General features: G+C 41.8%; 1 protein-coding gene across 8 annotated transcripts in view; it reads left to right on the forward strand.

Annotated features, from left to right (window-relative positions):
• Window positions 1-5,372: 5,372 nt before the first annotated feature.
• Window positions 5,373-15,999, forward strand: part of cacna1ab (calcium channel, voltage-dependent, P/Q type, alpha 1A subunit, b) — a 116,597-nt gene continuing 105,970 nt past the window's right edge. For 7 of the 8 annotated variants that reach the window (XM_085458447.1, XM_085458451.1, XM_085458452.1 and 4 more), the window contains exons 1-2: window positions 5,378-5,642; window positions 7,240-7,379. In XM_085458447.1, the coding sequence (XP_085314573.1) occupies window positions 5,466-5,642; window positions 7,240-7,379 (317 nt within the window). In that variant the 5' untranslated portion in view covers window positions 5,378-5,465. Of the gene's footprint in view, window positions 5,643-7,239; window positions 7,380-15,999 lie in introns of all 8 variants that reach the window. The other variant, XM_085458454.1, reaches the window with a different exon arrangement.

Consider the following 15,999-nt stretch of genomic DNA (forward strand, 5'->3'; position numbering starts at 1 on the left):
TGTTTCACTGACTCTCTGTTTCAACTCCAGGACTGACTGGACTCTGAATGTAAGTAGCTAATGTGAATTCTTGTTTAATGTGAATTTCTGTGTATGTATACAGCAAAAGTCTCTTCAGAGATGGCTACTGACTGCGAGTGGTTGTAGACGTTGCCCCCATCTCAGTCTCATTTAACAAGCACTTATTTATGTGCTCTGGTGATACCTACCTAAGTGTTTTTACATTTTCCGTTTAGGCTCTTGGATTTATGTCTTCTCTAATTTTCACTTTGCCTCCCTGCAATTTCGCCTGCAAGTTGCATTCAGGTTCACTCCACTTGAAAAATGTGACAAAAGTGCAGAAGAGACTCTTCTAACCTTAAGTGGAGTTAAAAAATTAGAAGATGTGTGTCTTTGCATGAAATTGTTAAATGCTCTTTATAAACTCTAAAGCGTTTTTCAAGGAGGATGGAGAGAGACAAAGTGAGAGAGAGAGAGAGTGCTTGCGTCACTCCCATAAAGGGACTGACTCTTGCTGAGTTGGGTGCTACACTGTTTCATTTATTTGATAAAGCTTCATTTGGTGTGATTTAAAATCTCCCCCTCATCAGGCTCGGCTCCCCTAAAGCACAGCCTCAGCGCCACGCCAAAATGCCTCATCAGCTGAAAACACACACAGCCTCCCGCGCGGGTGTGGGCATGGATGTGTGTCTGTGTGTGTGTACAATGCAAGCTGGTACTCTGGGACATTTTTCACTGGATGACTGAGACGGAGGAATTTAAATAGGTGTGGGCAGTTTTATGGAGGTTTGGGGTCATGGTGTGTGGACAGATGAAGAATTTTGAGCAGGTTAATAGTTTATTGTCTACATGGACAAATTTCTTTACTACAGTGGGTACATGCATCCATCACGTAGCTGTGAAGGTTCCTTTTCAAAAGCATAATGCAAGTTTGTGTATGTAAAAAAGTAACTGTGACCAGAATGCATGTATCGCCAACTTTTTGTGGAGTCAGCCACCATGACCTACAGTGACAGGGTGTAACAAATGTCAGGGAAATACGTTTTTTGTTTTTTGAGTGTGAAAAAGAAAAATATCAGCTGATTTATCAGAGTATCACACTTTTAACCTTCTTATAAATTAAAAGAAAATACAAAAGATGTTTTAATTTGTGTTATTTTTGCCACATGCAGCAAAAAGTGACATTGATAATGCAGCGGTCTAAAAAACTCACAAAATCTGTTTCAAATACAATACATTTGGTATTACAGAGTTAAAAATCCTGTTATTGTCAGCCTTTAAATTAACCAGACTGAATGAACTGGTTAGTGGTCTTTGGGTGTAAAACATATGCCATAAAATGACTAATGTGATATTTATCTCATTAGGGCCCAGTTGTCAGGTTGAGTGAAGGAATTTAAAATGACTTAAAACTTTGCATTAAATTATAATGTCAATAAAACTGGGAGATACTTTTCCATAATTTAGTTTAATTTAGTTTCCATAATGTAAATGTCTCATCAAATTGTCTACAGTGTTTTGTGCACATAAACTTAAACATAGTCGTAGGTCATCAGGGTATATTACTGGCTGTACAAGTGTATTTAGAAATGTGTGTTTGGGGGATAGTTTCCTTTAAGAAGTTCAACGATTCTTTAGAGGTTAACAATCTGCTCATTCTTATTTTGAAAGACCTGCAGGTGAGATAGTCCAGACCACTTCCTGTCTGATGTTTTCCTACCAGCACACTTACCATGGCTGGGCTGTTGATTTCATGGCCCTTAGCATCATTAACCTTACACTTACAATTTCTTTTTAACTTTTCACTGAATTTATTTATGACATTGTTATTATATGATTTTTGTTCTAATGTAGCAAAGAGATGGCTATTGTAAACTTCATTGATTACTTCTATGTGATTGTTTTCTGCAAACTTATTTCATATAGTTTTTTATTTATTATGTAATTTGTTTGTTTGATAATTGAAGCGACTCACTGACGATAATACAACTGCTCAATCTATGGCTCTTTTTTTAAAATGACTTAAATTATTAATGAACTATCCAAATTGTTGCCTTCTTTCTGCAAATTGACTGCAGTACCTGCCAGTCCTCTTTGTGTCTGTTGTCTAACAGTTTGCTGAGAGCTTTTACTGTACAAAAGTCCAAGCTTCACTGCCTAAGAGTGCTACAGTAGTAGCAGCTTTTGTTATACCCACACTGCAATTGCATTGTGAGTATAGTAAAAGCTCCTACTGTAGTAGCAGTATTAGGGAATAATGCATACTATAGTACAGCAGCAGGACAACATGATATATTCAGATTGTGTAGGTTTAGAAATGCTAAAGAAACCTTTTTTGCAATAACTGTGTGTGTGTGCGTGTGAGTGTGTGGATGTGCACGCGCGGTCAGTGTATTTGGCAGGGTAGAGCTTGTTTGTGGCCATCAGAAAGCCATTTTAATTAACAAGAGAGGAGCACACACACTCATTTTTGCAGTGCTCACCAATAATACCCTTGCCAGAAATTTCAGCTCCTTAATTGCTTCCGATTCACCTCTTTTTTTTTTTCTCAAAAGATGAATAGAGTGATGTGTCAGACGAAAGAGGTAAAGTAAGACAAAAACAAGGAATGGTCACATTTGGAGGAGACTAAGGAAAGAAGGAAATGGAAAGAGAAACATTGAGGATAAAATGAAAAACACACAGAAAGAAATAAAGATCTGAAGGAATGGGAGGAAATGAAAGAGAAAGACACACACACACAGGCAGAGTGTTACCTCCTGCTTTCAGCAGGTTGTTAGGCCAGTAGAGTGTCTGTCTGCTGAATAATAGATGGTGTGGCAGGCTAGCATGTAGTCATCAAGCACATACGCATGCACTCTCTGCACTGCGGCCTGAATTAGATTATTCAAATGAAATACATTTTAAGGTTATCCTAAAAGTGAAGGAATAACTTAAATATGAAGTAACCATGTAAAAACACTTACACACTGTGAAGTGCTGTAAATCCTGCACTTAGATCAACAAAAAGCTCTTTCTACAGATATGGAACCAGTTCTGTCTTCAGCACCTTTAATAACCAGAGTAGTCATTTGAGTGGTTAGGACATCATGGCAGACAGAATCTGTGGGTACATCTGGACATCGTCTGGTTTTAACATCACGCTCCAACTCTGCGACTCTTTTTTGCTTTTTTGCTTCAACACCTGTGAGCAGAACTGTTTCTGCATTAGATACTGGCCTCTCCTTTGTGATATAGTGGCAAAAGTGGTCTCTCACATGGCGCACCAAGCACAGCACAGAAACGCAGAGTGTAAGCGCAGTGTTCCTGTGACAGGGGAGCGAAATGTTGCAAAGCAGCAGGATACCATCCATACATTTTGGATAAGGTAAAGTTAAATGAAAAGTGGCTAAACCTATTTAACAAGTGTCTAGGTTTGTGACAGTTGAAAGGATGATTGGTACTGAGATGGTTTATACTGCCACACACACAAAAAAAATCTTTGGTGGAAGAATCTGAAGTCATCTCTACATTCTCCATCTGTCTTTCCAGTAGCGCTGCCATTCTCCGCTGTAATTTGGCCAGTGGACTATTATTAAATTGACTACTCATAGGATGGTTTTCATGTAGAAGAGAGAGATTTGTGGACTATTGCTGGTGATATTATTTTGATTTTTGCATCATATAATTAGAACTATGACCAAGAAGAATGCAGCTCCTCTACTGCTCAATAGTGCTCCCGGAGGCTAATAATATAATAGGTGTGAACCCCTTAAAGAGCCATAGTGGGTGTTTTGTCTTTGACCAATATAGCTTTATTTAAATTACAGCCAGGATACCAGTTCATCAGGTATACTACCTAGCACTACTACCACAGCTACCCAGTGGCTAAATAACGGAACATCTGGACAAAGCACTTTTTCACCAGTAATAAGATTCAACTTTGGAAATTGTAGTCTGCCTCTTACCACTGCACCTTTCACAAGTATAGGTGTGTGTGTTGTGTCAGCCAGCCAGCATGTGCCATGGAGTTCAGTGCCGTCTTGTTAGTGTGTACTCCGTAGACCGACCTGTCTCATCCTCTCACGTCAGCCGTTCGCCTCTTATCCTTCACACACACACACACTCGCACACTGATGCACAGAGGCTGTCCTGCAGGCCATAGTGTCAGTGTCAATGTTGCATCTGGTAAACACGACAATGGGCGCATACTAGCGCGCGCACAGAGAGACAGACACACACATGCAAGCTAACAGGATAATGACTGGACAATTAGGCACAGGCTTGATCTGTCTAGATGTATCCGGTCATCTTAGCCCCTCCAGCAGCCATTACTCAGGCATGGACACACACACAAAGCGCAACACATTCAAACACACTTGACTGGATGGAGCACTGTGAAAAGCTGGCTGCCCCACCAGGCAACCTTTGTGAGTCAGGCTGTGTGTCTGTGTGTTGTGGTGGGAGTTGGAATTTAACTCTCATGTACTGCTGTAATAAAGTGACCGTTTTCGGTTTGAATTTCATAATGTCAGTCACTGTTTCTCTGGCGTTTTCTTCTGCAGAAACAAAACTGTGCAACGTGGTGTGCTGACAAAGCAAATCAATCTTCCCTCGGGCTTTATTGGTTTTCTCTTTCGTCAAACTGATGGGTCTGAGTTTGAAAATGGAATATCGAGAATCGTACACGGAAGTACTGCAGTATTCTTGAGGCATACGCAATATTATTTGGCTTTTTTGTTGTTGTTGTCTCGCGTTCATTGCTGTTCGGTAAAATTAAAGGTTGTTGAAGGTAAAGTTCATGGTGGTGGCACTAGGGTTGTCTTGTTTAAATAAAGTTTAAGTACAATAAATAATATAATAACAGCGTAATGTGCTGCAGTGGCACCTATAAAGACATGGTAAAATCAACATTAACTGAAGTTCATGTCCAGTTAAGTGTATTTACAAAGACGGTAAACAAGCAGATGAGTCACACGGTGCTTTACAGAAATGGTAACAGACATAAAAATGGACACAAACAAAGGGGGAAAAGCTACAGTGAAGAAAAGCCCTGCCTTCTATACGATATGTAGCAAAATTCCTATGTATTTGTACTTTATTTATCATAATGTTTTAAACTGTTTTGAGCACCATCTCCCCTTTTATTGTCATTGCTGTTCTTGTTATTAGTCTTTATTTATTATTTGAACTATTGCTCCAATCTTTATATTTATTTCTAAATGTTCTTAAATACTACATCTTCTGTTGTAGTATTTAAGAACATTGCAGGACCAAAGAATTCTACTTGTTTTACTTGTTCCAATAAAGCACTGAGATTTGCAGATTTACATTTCCTTGGCTGTGTGACATTACAAAGAATAGTGAATATGTAAACAGACATTCAGAGCAACAGAAAGAAAAATGTCACCTGGTAGGCTGGACTTCTTTTCAAATCCATTGTAAAAATGTTTGCATGTGTCGGTGGCTGGATCTTTGTGGTGTGAATGGCTGCAGTGTTGTGTACTGTATATGAGGTGCTTCTTCCTGGTGCTATTGGCTTTAACCCCAGCTGTACTCCATTTGAATGGATGATTCTCACCACCATCATTGCAAACTGCATCGTCCTGGCTCTGGAACAGCACCTTCCCGATGGAGACAAGACGCCTCTGTCCGAACGACTGGTAACACACATTTTACACACACACACACACATACACACACATTTAAATGTGGTTCATGTACATGTGCAACATATTCATACATATTCAGTGTGCGCACAGATGGAAGTACATACACATGGAGACCGTTGAGGTACACTGGACACACTGATACCAAATATGCAGAGCTCACTCACACAGGCTAAAATAAGAAAAGAAAAACAATACGTTCTCATCATTTTTTATCACATCATTATTTCTGATGTGATCAGGCCTGTGAATTGAACTTTGGAGCAAATTGGTACATTTCTAACCATGTTGACTGATATTGTTCTCAGCACTTCATAGGTTTACACCGATTAAGTATAACATTATGACTTCCTGCCTAATATTGTTTTGGTCCCTTTTGCTGCCAAAGCAGCCCTGACCTGGACTCCACATGACCCTTGAAGGTGTGCTGTGGTATCTGCACCAAGATCTCAGCAACAGATATTTTAAGTCCTTTAAGATGCGAGAAGGGGCCTCCATGGATCAGACTTCTTTGTCCAGCACATCCCACGAATTTAGATCTAGCGAATTTGGAGGCCAAGTCAATACCTCAAACTCGTTGTTACGCTCCTCAAACCATTCCTGAAGCATTTTTGGCAAGGTGCATTGTCCTGTTGAACGAGGCCACAGCTATCAGGGAATATCTTTTCCATGAAAAGGTGTACATGGTTTGCAACAATGCTTAGGTAGGTGGTATGTGTCAAAGTAACGTCCATATGGATGACAGGGCCCAGCATGCACAGCAGCCTCTGCTGACATCTTACCAGGTAAGCAACACACACCCGGCCATCCATGTGATTTGAAAGACAAAATGATTAATCAGACCAGGCCACCTTCTTCCATTGCTCTGTGGCCCAGTTCTAATCTTTGGTGGTGCTTTCGTCAGTGGATAGGTGTCTGCATATGCAGCCCCATACACAACAAACTGTGATGCTCTGTGTATTCTGACACCGTTCTGTCAGGACCAGCATTCACTTTTTGGGGCAATTTAAGCTACAGTAGCTAATCTGTTGTATCTGACAACACTGGCCTTCACTTCCCACATGCATCGATGAGTCTTGGCCACCCATGAGCCTGTTGCTGGTTCACCACTGTTCCTTCCTTGGACTTACTGACCACTGCAGACCAGGAGCACCCCGCAAGAGCTACAGTTTTGGAGACGCTCTAACCCAGTCTAGTTTGGCCCTTTTCAAACTGGCTCAAATTCTTATGCTTGCCCATTTTCCTGTTTCTAAGCTCTCCTCAATTTTGAGGACCACATGTTCACTTACTCCCTGATATATCCCACCACTAACAGATGGCATGATGACGAGATAATCTCTGTTATTCACTTTACCTAACAGTAGGGATAATGTTATGCCCGATTTGTGTAAAGAAGTTTTAGGCTGCCATTAAAAACAAAAACCCTAAAGAAAAAATCTCCTTGACCCTTTTTCTTTTTCTCTCTTACATTTCACTTTTCTATCTGCTCTTCCCTTCTCTTTGTGTTTCTACTCACATAACTACCCATAACTTCACTTTTTATATTCCTTCTCCCATTTTTCCCTTTCCATCCTTTTCCTCTCCCCTGCAGGAGGAGACAGAGCCCTACTTCATAGCCATCTTCTGTTTCGAGTCTGGAATAAAGATCCTGGCTCTCGGTTTTGCGTTACATAAGGGCTCCTACCTGAGGAACGGCTGGAACGTCATGGACTTTGTAGTTGTCCTCACCGGGTGAGTCCACAGCTCTCGTTTTAGTTTTGGATTTATTTTAGCGATGTTCTTCTAAGTGGGGTTAAGATGAGGTTTTATTTTCTTGTCTGTGTTTGTGCCTGTTTGTGTTTATAGTGGTTAGTGGTTCCTAATGTGTACATGCTTTTGGACACTGAAATGTGTAGGCTGTGTTTCCATGGCTACCCATTTCACTCGAGTTCCAAGTTTGGTGGGGTAATCGCATGGTGAGGCTTTCTTAAAATTTGTTCCTCTGGAGTGAATAATTTGGGATATTTGTGTGGGGATTCATACATCTGTAATTAGCCTAAAGTGGACATTTGTCCTGCTGTAATTTTCCTTCAGTTTAATTTCTGCTTGGGCATTTATCACAAACATAAACATTTCAGCTTTAAAAAAACAGCAGTGGGTCCACATAACGACACTAGTGTCAGCCAATTTCTCTTCATTTTCTAACCTGATGGCTGAGGCTAGATTTACAGTTAGGACAGAAAATGTTGAAATATTGTCTCTGCCAAGCGTTATAACTGAATTTCCAGGTTGTTACATTCAGCTTCCATCTTGAGTCTGACACTCCTCTGCTCTAACTGATTTCATTCAGGCAGGAATTCGATTTTCCCAAATCAATCACTAGAGACCAATATATGCTCTTAAATCTCTTAAGGTTCACCACGTTTTTCCATTTATGTATTGTAGCCATTCCTCAGGAGTGCCAGAATAAACAGTCGTGCATCATTAGATAATTGCTTTAGTCATACCCATGGCGCTGACTGACTAGTCATTGATCCTTCTGCAGCGGTCAATGGACAGGTTGTTCCTCAGCTGAGAAACTGGAGTTTCATGTCACAGTGCGAGATGAATCAGTCCGCCCAGTCAGATGGAATATGTCAAAGGTCTGGACCTAGACAGGTTTCTGCAAAAGGAAGCTGTGAGCAGCTCATTTAACTCCATTGGAGTCCACATAGAAAATGCATTTTTTTTATGGATAGTCAAACTCAAGGAGAACTAGAACCAATGACATGCCAGCTTACTACCCGACTTGGACTTAATTGTAAGCTGTTCATATGACTGCGTATTTTAGTGTCCTGCAATGGTATGCATGTTTAATAGGGGACACGAATGGAGGCAAACAAAATATATCAAAGAGGGTCCATCACACTTACCTCTAGCTCCATATTGTTATTCTTGGACTCTATGAATGGAGTCATTCTGTATGGTTTATAGTTTATGGTTCAAAAGAATACTATTTGATTTTATAATGGATCTTCGAGCAGCCCTTCAGTTCATCTTCTCTCCACAACAAGATGTTTTAGCTTTTTTCTCAATTCCCTTAAAGAAACTTTCTTCTGATTTGATCCCCCTCCCCACAAAAAATATTCAGACATGTGAATGGGTGGACCTTGTTTGCTCATAGCCAGAGCTCAGTGCCTGAGATGACCATATTTGTGATATTCTATGACATCATAAATATCCAAGAGTAAAGAAGCCTGAATACTGGCTCTTAACCACGGATGACAAAAATACAAGGCGAGGCACAAGGAGACAAACTTTGAACAAGGTAGAGCAGGAGCTGGTAAAGAGACTATCAGACTAAGTAATGAGGGGTATAAGTACAGAAGGAGTTAACAAAGTGAAATCATAGATTGTTGAGCAGACAAAGGTGGGAAATTAAACAACAGAAGTTTACCACAATGAAACAGGATGTGTCTAAAGCCACAGTTACAACTAATGTGGTGGTTAGTACTCCCTCAATCTGTGACATCAACACACTCCCATTAACCATTTATACTGGCACTTGAGGTGTGCTGGACTCACTGCAATCTTCTAAATAAAACAACAAAACAAAAACCACTGTATCGGTGCTGATATGGGAATAGATGTTGAAACAGGAAACACCAATCACAGTATTGTTTTACGTAACATTTCATCTTTACTGACTGTAACATGTCAGAATCTCTGCTCCTGCAGCAGTATATCATTGAAATGCCAGTGAACAGCCCGGCTCATATTGTCATGTCTCCAACCCAGCTGCATTGTCTTTACATATATGCCAGCAGGTGGCATGAGTAGTCATGTGGTTGCCAGGTGATCTAAATATGGCTGCCTAAACCATAGTGGGTGGGTGGGGGGTACAGATGATAAGAAGATGTCGAGAGGAGAAATAGGCAAATAACAGATACGCATATACATACACACACTTATTTCGGTGATAGTGTAACAATATTACAGACAACACATCATCAGTAATTTTTAGATGAATCCTTACTCAGTCTGTTTGTGTGTTTGCATCAAGTAGCTTGACTTTGTGTCTTTTCTAATCTCAAACACACTCACACAGACTCAGCAGAGGTCTGGTTTGACAAGGTGTGTGTGTGTGTGTGTTTGTGATCAGGGCCACTCCTCCTCAGTCACTCTTCCTTTAATGAGGACACATACACACATACACGTACACAGGCTGGATCAGAGCGTCCCTGCAGGGAGCAGCAACCAGGGCAAAGTGAAATGTCACTTCTGCAAGAGATGGGGGAGCTGGTTTGTTGTTATGGCAATAGCCAACAGAGTGGTAGCATAGTTTTCTGCATCCTTCTTTCTCTTTTCTTCTGCTATTCTATCTGTATTTAGTTAGCTGAAAGCGCTAGTTGCTGAAGCTAAAACAAGAAGTAGAGAAAATCCCAGCTGGATTTAACTAGAGCTTTAAACTGGTGGCCTTTTACTGCTTGAGGTAGTGTTGTTAGCCCTTCCGCTTTACCCCCATCATCATGTCACTCAGCTTTACAAGATGTTAACTGATGCCATGGGAGCTAAACAGGCAAGCATAAATCGCAGCCAGTCCTCAAGTAAGGTGTGTTCACATGTAGTGATGTTTTTATCACCTCTGCTACCACATAGTGTCTCCAGAGAACTGATGACAAGCCACGCACAATGCAATACTTTTTCAGAAAGTAGCATACTGTAGTTTCTTTTGTTTATCTTTGGCAGATCACAACCAAACTGTCCTGCTGTAGAGCACCATATTAGAGGTCTCTGGGTTTGTAAGGGAATGGAAATACAGGTCCCATCTAATGGGTTCCCTAAATTTTCTTTTCTTAGAGGAAAAAAAGAGAATTCTAAAAAAGCAGTAAGGAAAATTATAACATTTATTGGGTTTAAGGGGTATTATAGATATGCTGGAATAACACAGGGGATTTACAGCGTAGTGGATTCACCTACTGATGAGCAGCACATCAGGTTGTTCTTCAACTGTATTCCCTGAAAAAAAAAAATTAAATGGTTTCGGACTGGGAATACACTCAGTGTGATTTGCTGGGGGGCAGTCTACATGTTCTTGCCTCTGCTGAATTATTTTTACCCCTGGTGGAGATAAATTTCTCCCCAAGTGATTTTTTCTAGAGTGTGAACAACAATAACATCACAAATGGACTTTCACTGACTTTCCTTTGACAGTTAAGCTCAAATGGCAAATGGGAGCTAGCTTGAGCCATACCTAACTTTTCATTATGCCACTGAGCACAAATAGATTGTCCCACCATAGAAATTGCAGCTAGATGATTGAAAGAAAACAACAAATGTTCATATTTTACAGCACCATCAAAATCCTAGAAATATAATTACTGAGTCTTAGTCTTAACCAGACACCTGATAGTCATCATCAGTCAATTATTTCCCCATGAAGGTGATACGTAAAAGATGGACATCATGTAGGGCTGCTACTTATGACATTCTGCTAAGCCTTATATGAAGAGCATTTCAGTAGTACTGTACTGTATTGATGGCTTATTGGCCTTGCCACTGATGGCGAAGCTTTACAGAAGAGCAACCACCCTGGTAACTTTCATTTAAAGCATGAGTCACAAGTTAGAACTTTTTGTCTGGGATGATCTAAAAAACAGTAAAAGGCAGGAGTCATTTTATGATACAGTCTAATGATTTACTTTGTGTAGTTGTTTTGTTTTTTTCAAATTCCAAAAGCTTGCTGTTTTTCTCAGTATATGGACTAGGGGTTGCTTCCTTCCCTGTTCAGTCTTTTGTGCAAGATTTGCACAGATGAACCCTTCACAGAGGTCTGTCACTAAAATAGATAATTTTGTTAGTGTGACAAGGATCCATCCATCCATCCATTTGATACTGCTCATCCAGGCAGCAGGCTAAGCAGAGAAGCCCAGACCTGCCTCTCCCCAGCCACCTCTTCCAGTTGATTCAGCGAAACACTGAAGCCTTCCTAGGCCAGTGGAGAGACATAATCTCTCCAGCATGTCCTGAGTCTGCCCCAGGGTATCCTCCTAATAGGCCATACCCAGAACCCCTAACCCAGGAGGCACCTTGGTGGCATCCTAATCAGATGTTCGAACCACCTCAACTGTCTCCTTTTGATGTGCAGGGAGTAGCAGCTCTACTCTGAGTTCCTTCCTAATAACTGAACGTCTCATCGTATCGCTAAGGCTGAGTCCAGCCAACCTTCAGAGAAAACAAATTTCTCTTGATTTATCCACAACAGTATTCTTTTGGTCATTACCCAAACCATGTGACCGTAGGTAAGGGTAGGGACATAGATCGACCAGTAAATCACCAGCTTTCCTTATATGATCAGCTCTCTCTTCACCATGACAGCCTGGTACAGTGTCAGCATCATTCCAGATGCTGCACTAATCCAACTGTCAATCCCCCAATCCACTTGCCCGTCATTTTTGAACAAGACTCCGAGATACATGGAGTCCTCCACTTTGGTAAGCAACAGCAACTCATCCCTGACCCGGAGTGGGGTACACCACATTTTCCAGCTGAGGATGATGGCCTCGGACAGATTCTCATTCCTGCTGCTTCACACTTGGCTGCAAAACACTCCAGTGTAAGCTGAAAGCCACCATCTGATGAAGCCAACAGAATTATGTTATCTGCAAAAATCTGAGACAAAATCCTTAGGCCACTAAAGTGGAAGCCTTCTGCCACCTGGCTGCGCCTAGAAATGAACACAATTTTTGGGCAGCCCTGGCAAAGTCCAACACCCACCAGAACTGAGTCTTACTATGGCCAGCAATATAGATCGGAAACACCACCCCAGTCTGCCAGTCCAAAGGCACCATGTCATTGTTATGTTGCTGAGGTGTGTCAACCAAGACAGCTCTACAACATCCATAACTTTAAAGAATTCAGGGGAAACCTCATCCACCCCTACCACCAAAGGGTTGTTGAAATACCTCAGTGACCTCAACCCAAGTGATGGATGGGTCGTGCCAGTCGTCCCCAGAGTCTGCTTCCTCTACTAAAGCAGAATTTTGTGGAGAATTGTGGAGATCCTTGCTCCTTCCACCAGAGTCACCTGACAGTTTGCTAGATTCTCTTGTTCTGTGGTCTCAGTGCCCTCCCACACATGTTTTTACTTCAGCTACCATACCCACACTCTGCTTGACCTGTCAGTACCTGTAAGTCCCACAAAATAACCAAGCTGATAGGACTCCTTCAGCTTGATGGCTCCCTTCACCTCCGATGTCTACCATTTGGTTCAGAAATTACCACTGCAACAGGCATCAATCACCTTGCAGCCAAAGCCGATAAATATTTAGGTTAAGTTTCAAGCCTGGTCAAACTGTTTTTTAGAGGGTTTTTTTATTTTGTTTTCACAAATCACAACCTGATCGCAGGTGACATCAGTAGCTTCAGTAATTTGTGAAAACATTTTGCCCTTTTTATAACACCTTTTAATATGCTAAGAGGATAAATATTTTAATAATTGTAAAGTTGTAGCACTAAGTGGGTGGGGAACAACACAATGTAAAAGAAAGTGATTTTTTGGCTTGTTTTGGATTACTTTGAATTGTTGTCACGTTAGTGAAATGAGCAATTTGAGATCCAGGGAAAACATAGAGCAACCGTGTGCCTGCCTATCTTTTAATGTGATTGCATACATTCAGAATTGTGTTGTGTTGAAAGTGATACATAAATGAACCTGCTGTTCCATTTATGAAAAGGTTACCAGGGTGCCCATTCAGACATGAAGCTGACACATTCAGATGTCTCAGATTAATCAAAGAAGGGTTTTACTTTAAAATCATTAGCTGAGTATGCACATAATCGCTTTTTACATCCAAGTGCCATCTCACATCATAACGGAACCAACGGCTAGTGCTTCATAGCTGCCATGTTTACATTCAACTTTAAATACAGCTTTAAACTGCAGTCACTGAAATTCAACACGTCCTGCAGCATTCTGTGTGGATGGATGGATAGATGCAGTAAATGGATAGATGTAGATATGGGTAGAGCGAGAGAAGCAGAGTGAGTCCTCTGAGAGCAATGAAGCCCCTTGCCAGAGTAGCAGTAGAGTACTACTGCAGCTAGAGAGCAGAGGGAGGGAAAAAGGAGGAGGAGGTGGAAGTAGAAGACACGTGACATTGTTTCTCTATTCCCCTGGGCTCTGGATAACAGGACAGAAAAAGAATACAAGATGGGCTTGGCTGTTAAAGAACGCGTGAGAAGGATGGAGAGCAGAGAAGAGTTTAGAGCAAGAGGAGGGAGACCACAGGAAGCAAGGAAAAGTGATGGCTGGGGGGACAGCGGCAGTGAAAGTGATGTATGGAGAATGAGAGAGAGGTTTGGAAGAGAAATGGGAGGAGGAGGGAAGTCAAAGATGGAGATGGAACAAGGGGGGAGGGGGGAGAAAGAGAGAGGGAAAGGAGAAATGCCAAGAGGAGCGCGCTGAGAGAGGGAATGAATGTGTGTGTGTAAGCGCTGCAGTAACCTGCTTTTCCCTGCTCCCTACGATCAATCACTCGCCACAGCCTATATAACACACTCTGCTTGTAGCTTATGGTGCATACACACACATAGACACTGTATGTAGACACACACAATTACGCACAATTACTATGCTTGGCCTATATTGCCAAGTGCAATCATACTTCAAACCACTATGTATATTTTACTCTGAAATCAACCTTCTGTAGTCTTCCTATGTGTGAACGCTATATCTGTGCGATTTTAGGGTTAAGATGTGGTCTTCCCTTTTGTACAGTGTATCAGTGCTACCTCAGGAGTTCTGACCACTGTCTTATTTGCAATTTATTGCAAAACACGTAAATTTGTCATTGAATCACGAGTAATACACCGCAGCAAAGTCTTGAATTTCTATTTTCTCTAGCTACTGGTCACCACCTGGTTTCTAGGCCTGTGTGACTGAGGCCTGGTACTACCATTGCTGATATCTGGACCAACAAAGATGCCAGTGAGATATCAAAGAAGTCACATGTCTGTGATCAAAAATAACATCAGATCTACAAGAGGATCTACAAGGTTTTACAATGTTTAACACTGCACCATGCACCTCTTTGTGACTGATTTCCCCAACCGCTAAAAGCCACCTACAACCACTGACCAGCCAGTTGGGGAATACTAATTTTTCCCTAGCAACTAATAGTTGCCAGGTAGTCATTAAGCAGCCTCCAGGCTGATCTGACTGGTCTTAGATGAACTAAGATTAAATGTCCTATTCTGTGAATATTGATATTTAAGAATATAGATGCATATTGAATATTATCCATCCATCCATCTTCTTCCGCTTATCCGAGGCCGGGTTGCGGGGGCAGCAGCCCAAGCAGAGAAGCCCAGACCTCCCTCTCCCCAGCCACCTCCTCCAGCTTATCCGGGGGAATACCAAGGCGTTCCCAGGCCAGCCGAGAGATATAATCTCTCCAGCGTGTCCTGGGTCTGCCCCGGGGCCTCCTCCCGGTGGGACATGCCCGGAAAACCTCGCCCAGGAGGCGCCCTTGTCAGATGTCCGAACCACCTCAACTAGCTCCTTTCGATGTGGAGGAACAGCGGCTCTATACTGAGCCCCTCCCGAATGGCCGAACTTCTCACCCTATCTCTAAGGGAGAGGCTTGCCATCCGTCAGAGGAAGCTCATTTCCGCCACTTGTATTCGTGATCTCATTCTTTCGGTCACTACCCACAGCTCGTGACCATAGGTGAGGGTAGGGACGTAGATCGACCGGTAAATGGAGAGCTTCGCTTTTACGCTCAGCTCTCTCTTCACCACAACGGACCGGTACAGCATCACTGCAGACTTCTCCCATCATCAAGACCCCGAGATACTTAAACTCCTCCACTTGGGGCAGGGTCTCGTCTCTGACCCGGAGTGGGCACTCCACCCTTTTCCGGCTGAGGACCATGGCCTCAGATTTGGAGGTGCTGAATATTGAATATTATATTTGACAAAAGTAATTATTAAAAGAAAAATCAAAGTGTCTATACGCTGTATTGGACAGTTGTTTTCAATCATTCAGGTGAGGTTACTTAGCCTTACATAAGAAACCTCACAGCAGTACATGTAAGTCTCTCACAGGTAGCAGTTCCCCTTTATACATGAAGGTCTAGTTGTCCCTCGCTATAACGCGGTTCACATTTCGCAGCCTCACTGTTTTGCTGATTTCTTTTATATGCAATTTTTTTAATATGCAATTTTGCATGCTTTTTTTTTTGGGATGCAGAACACAGCGCATTGTGTTCTGCATCCTGATTGGCTGTAGACCACTTTCAATCAATGCCGTGCTGTGTCTCCTGTACAGTACAGAATGCATCCAGCTTGTCAAATTTACATAAATCTTCGATCACTAGCAGTGTGACTCTGA

The sequence above is a fragment of the Copadichromis virginalis genome, linkage group LG6 (genome assembly GCF_057382275.1).
Source record: "Copadichromis virginalis isolate Kocher_CV1m ecotype Utaka linkage group LG6, C_Virginalis_male_GT1.1, whole genome shotgun sequence".
Taxonomy (NCBI): domain Eukaryota; kingdom Metazoa; phylum Chordata; class Actinopteri; order Cichliformes; family Cichlidae; genus Copadichromis; species Copadichromis virginalis.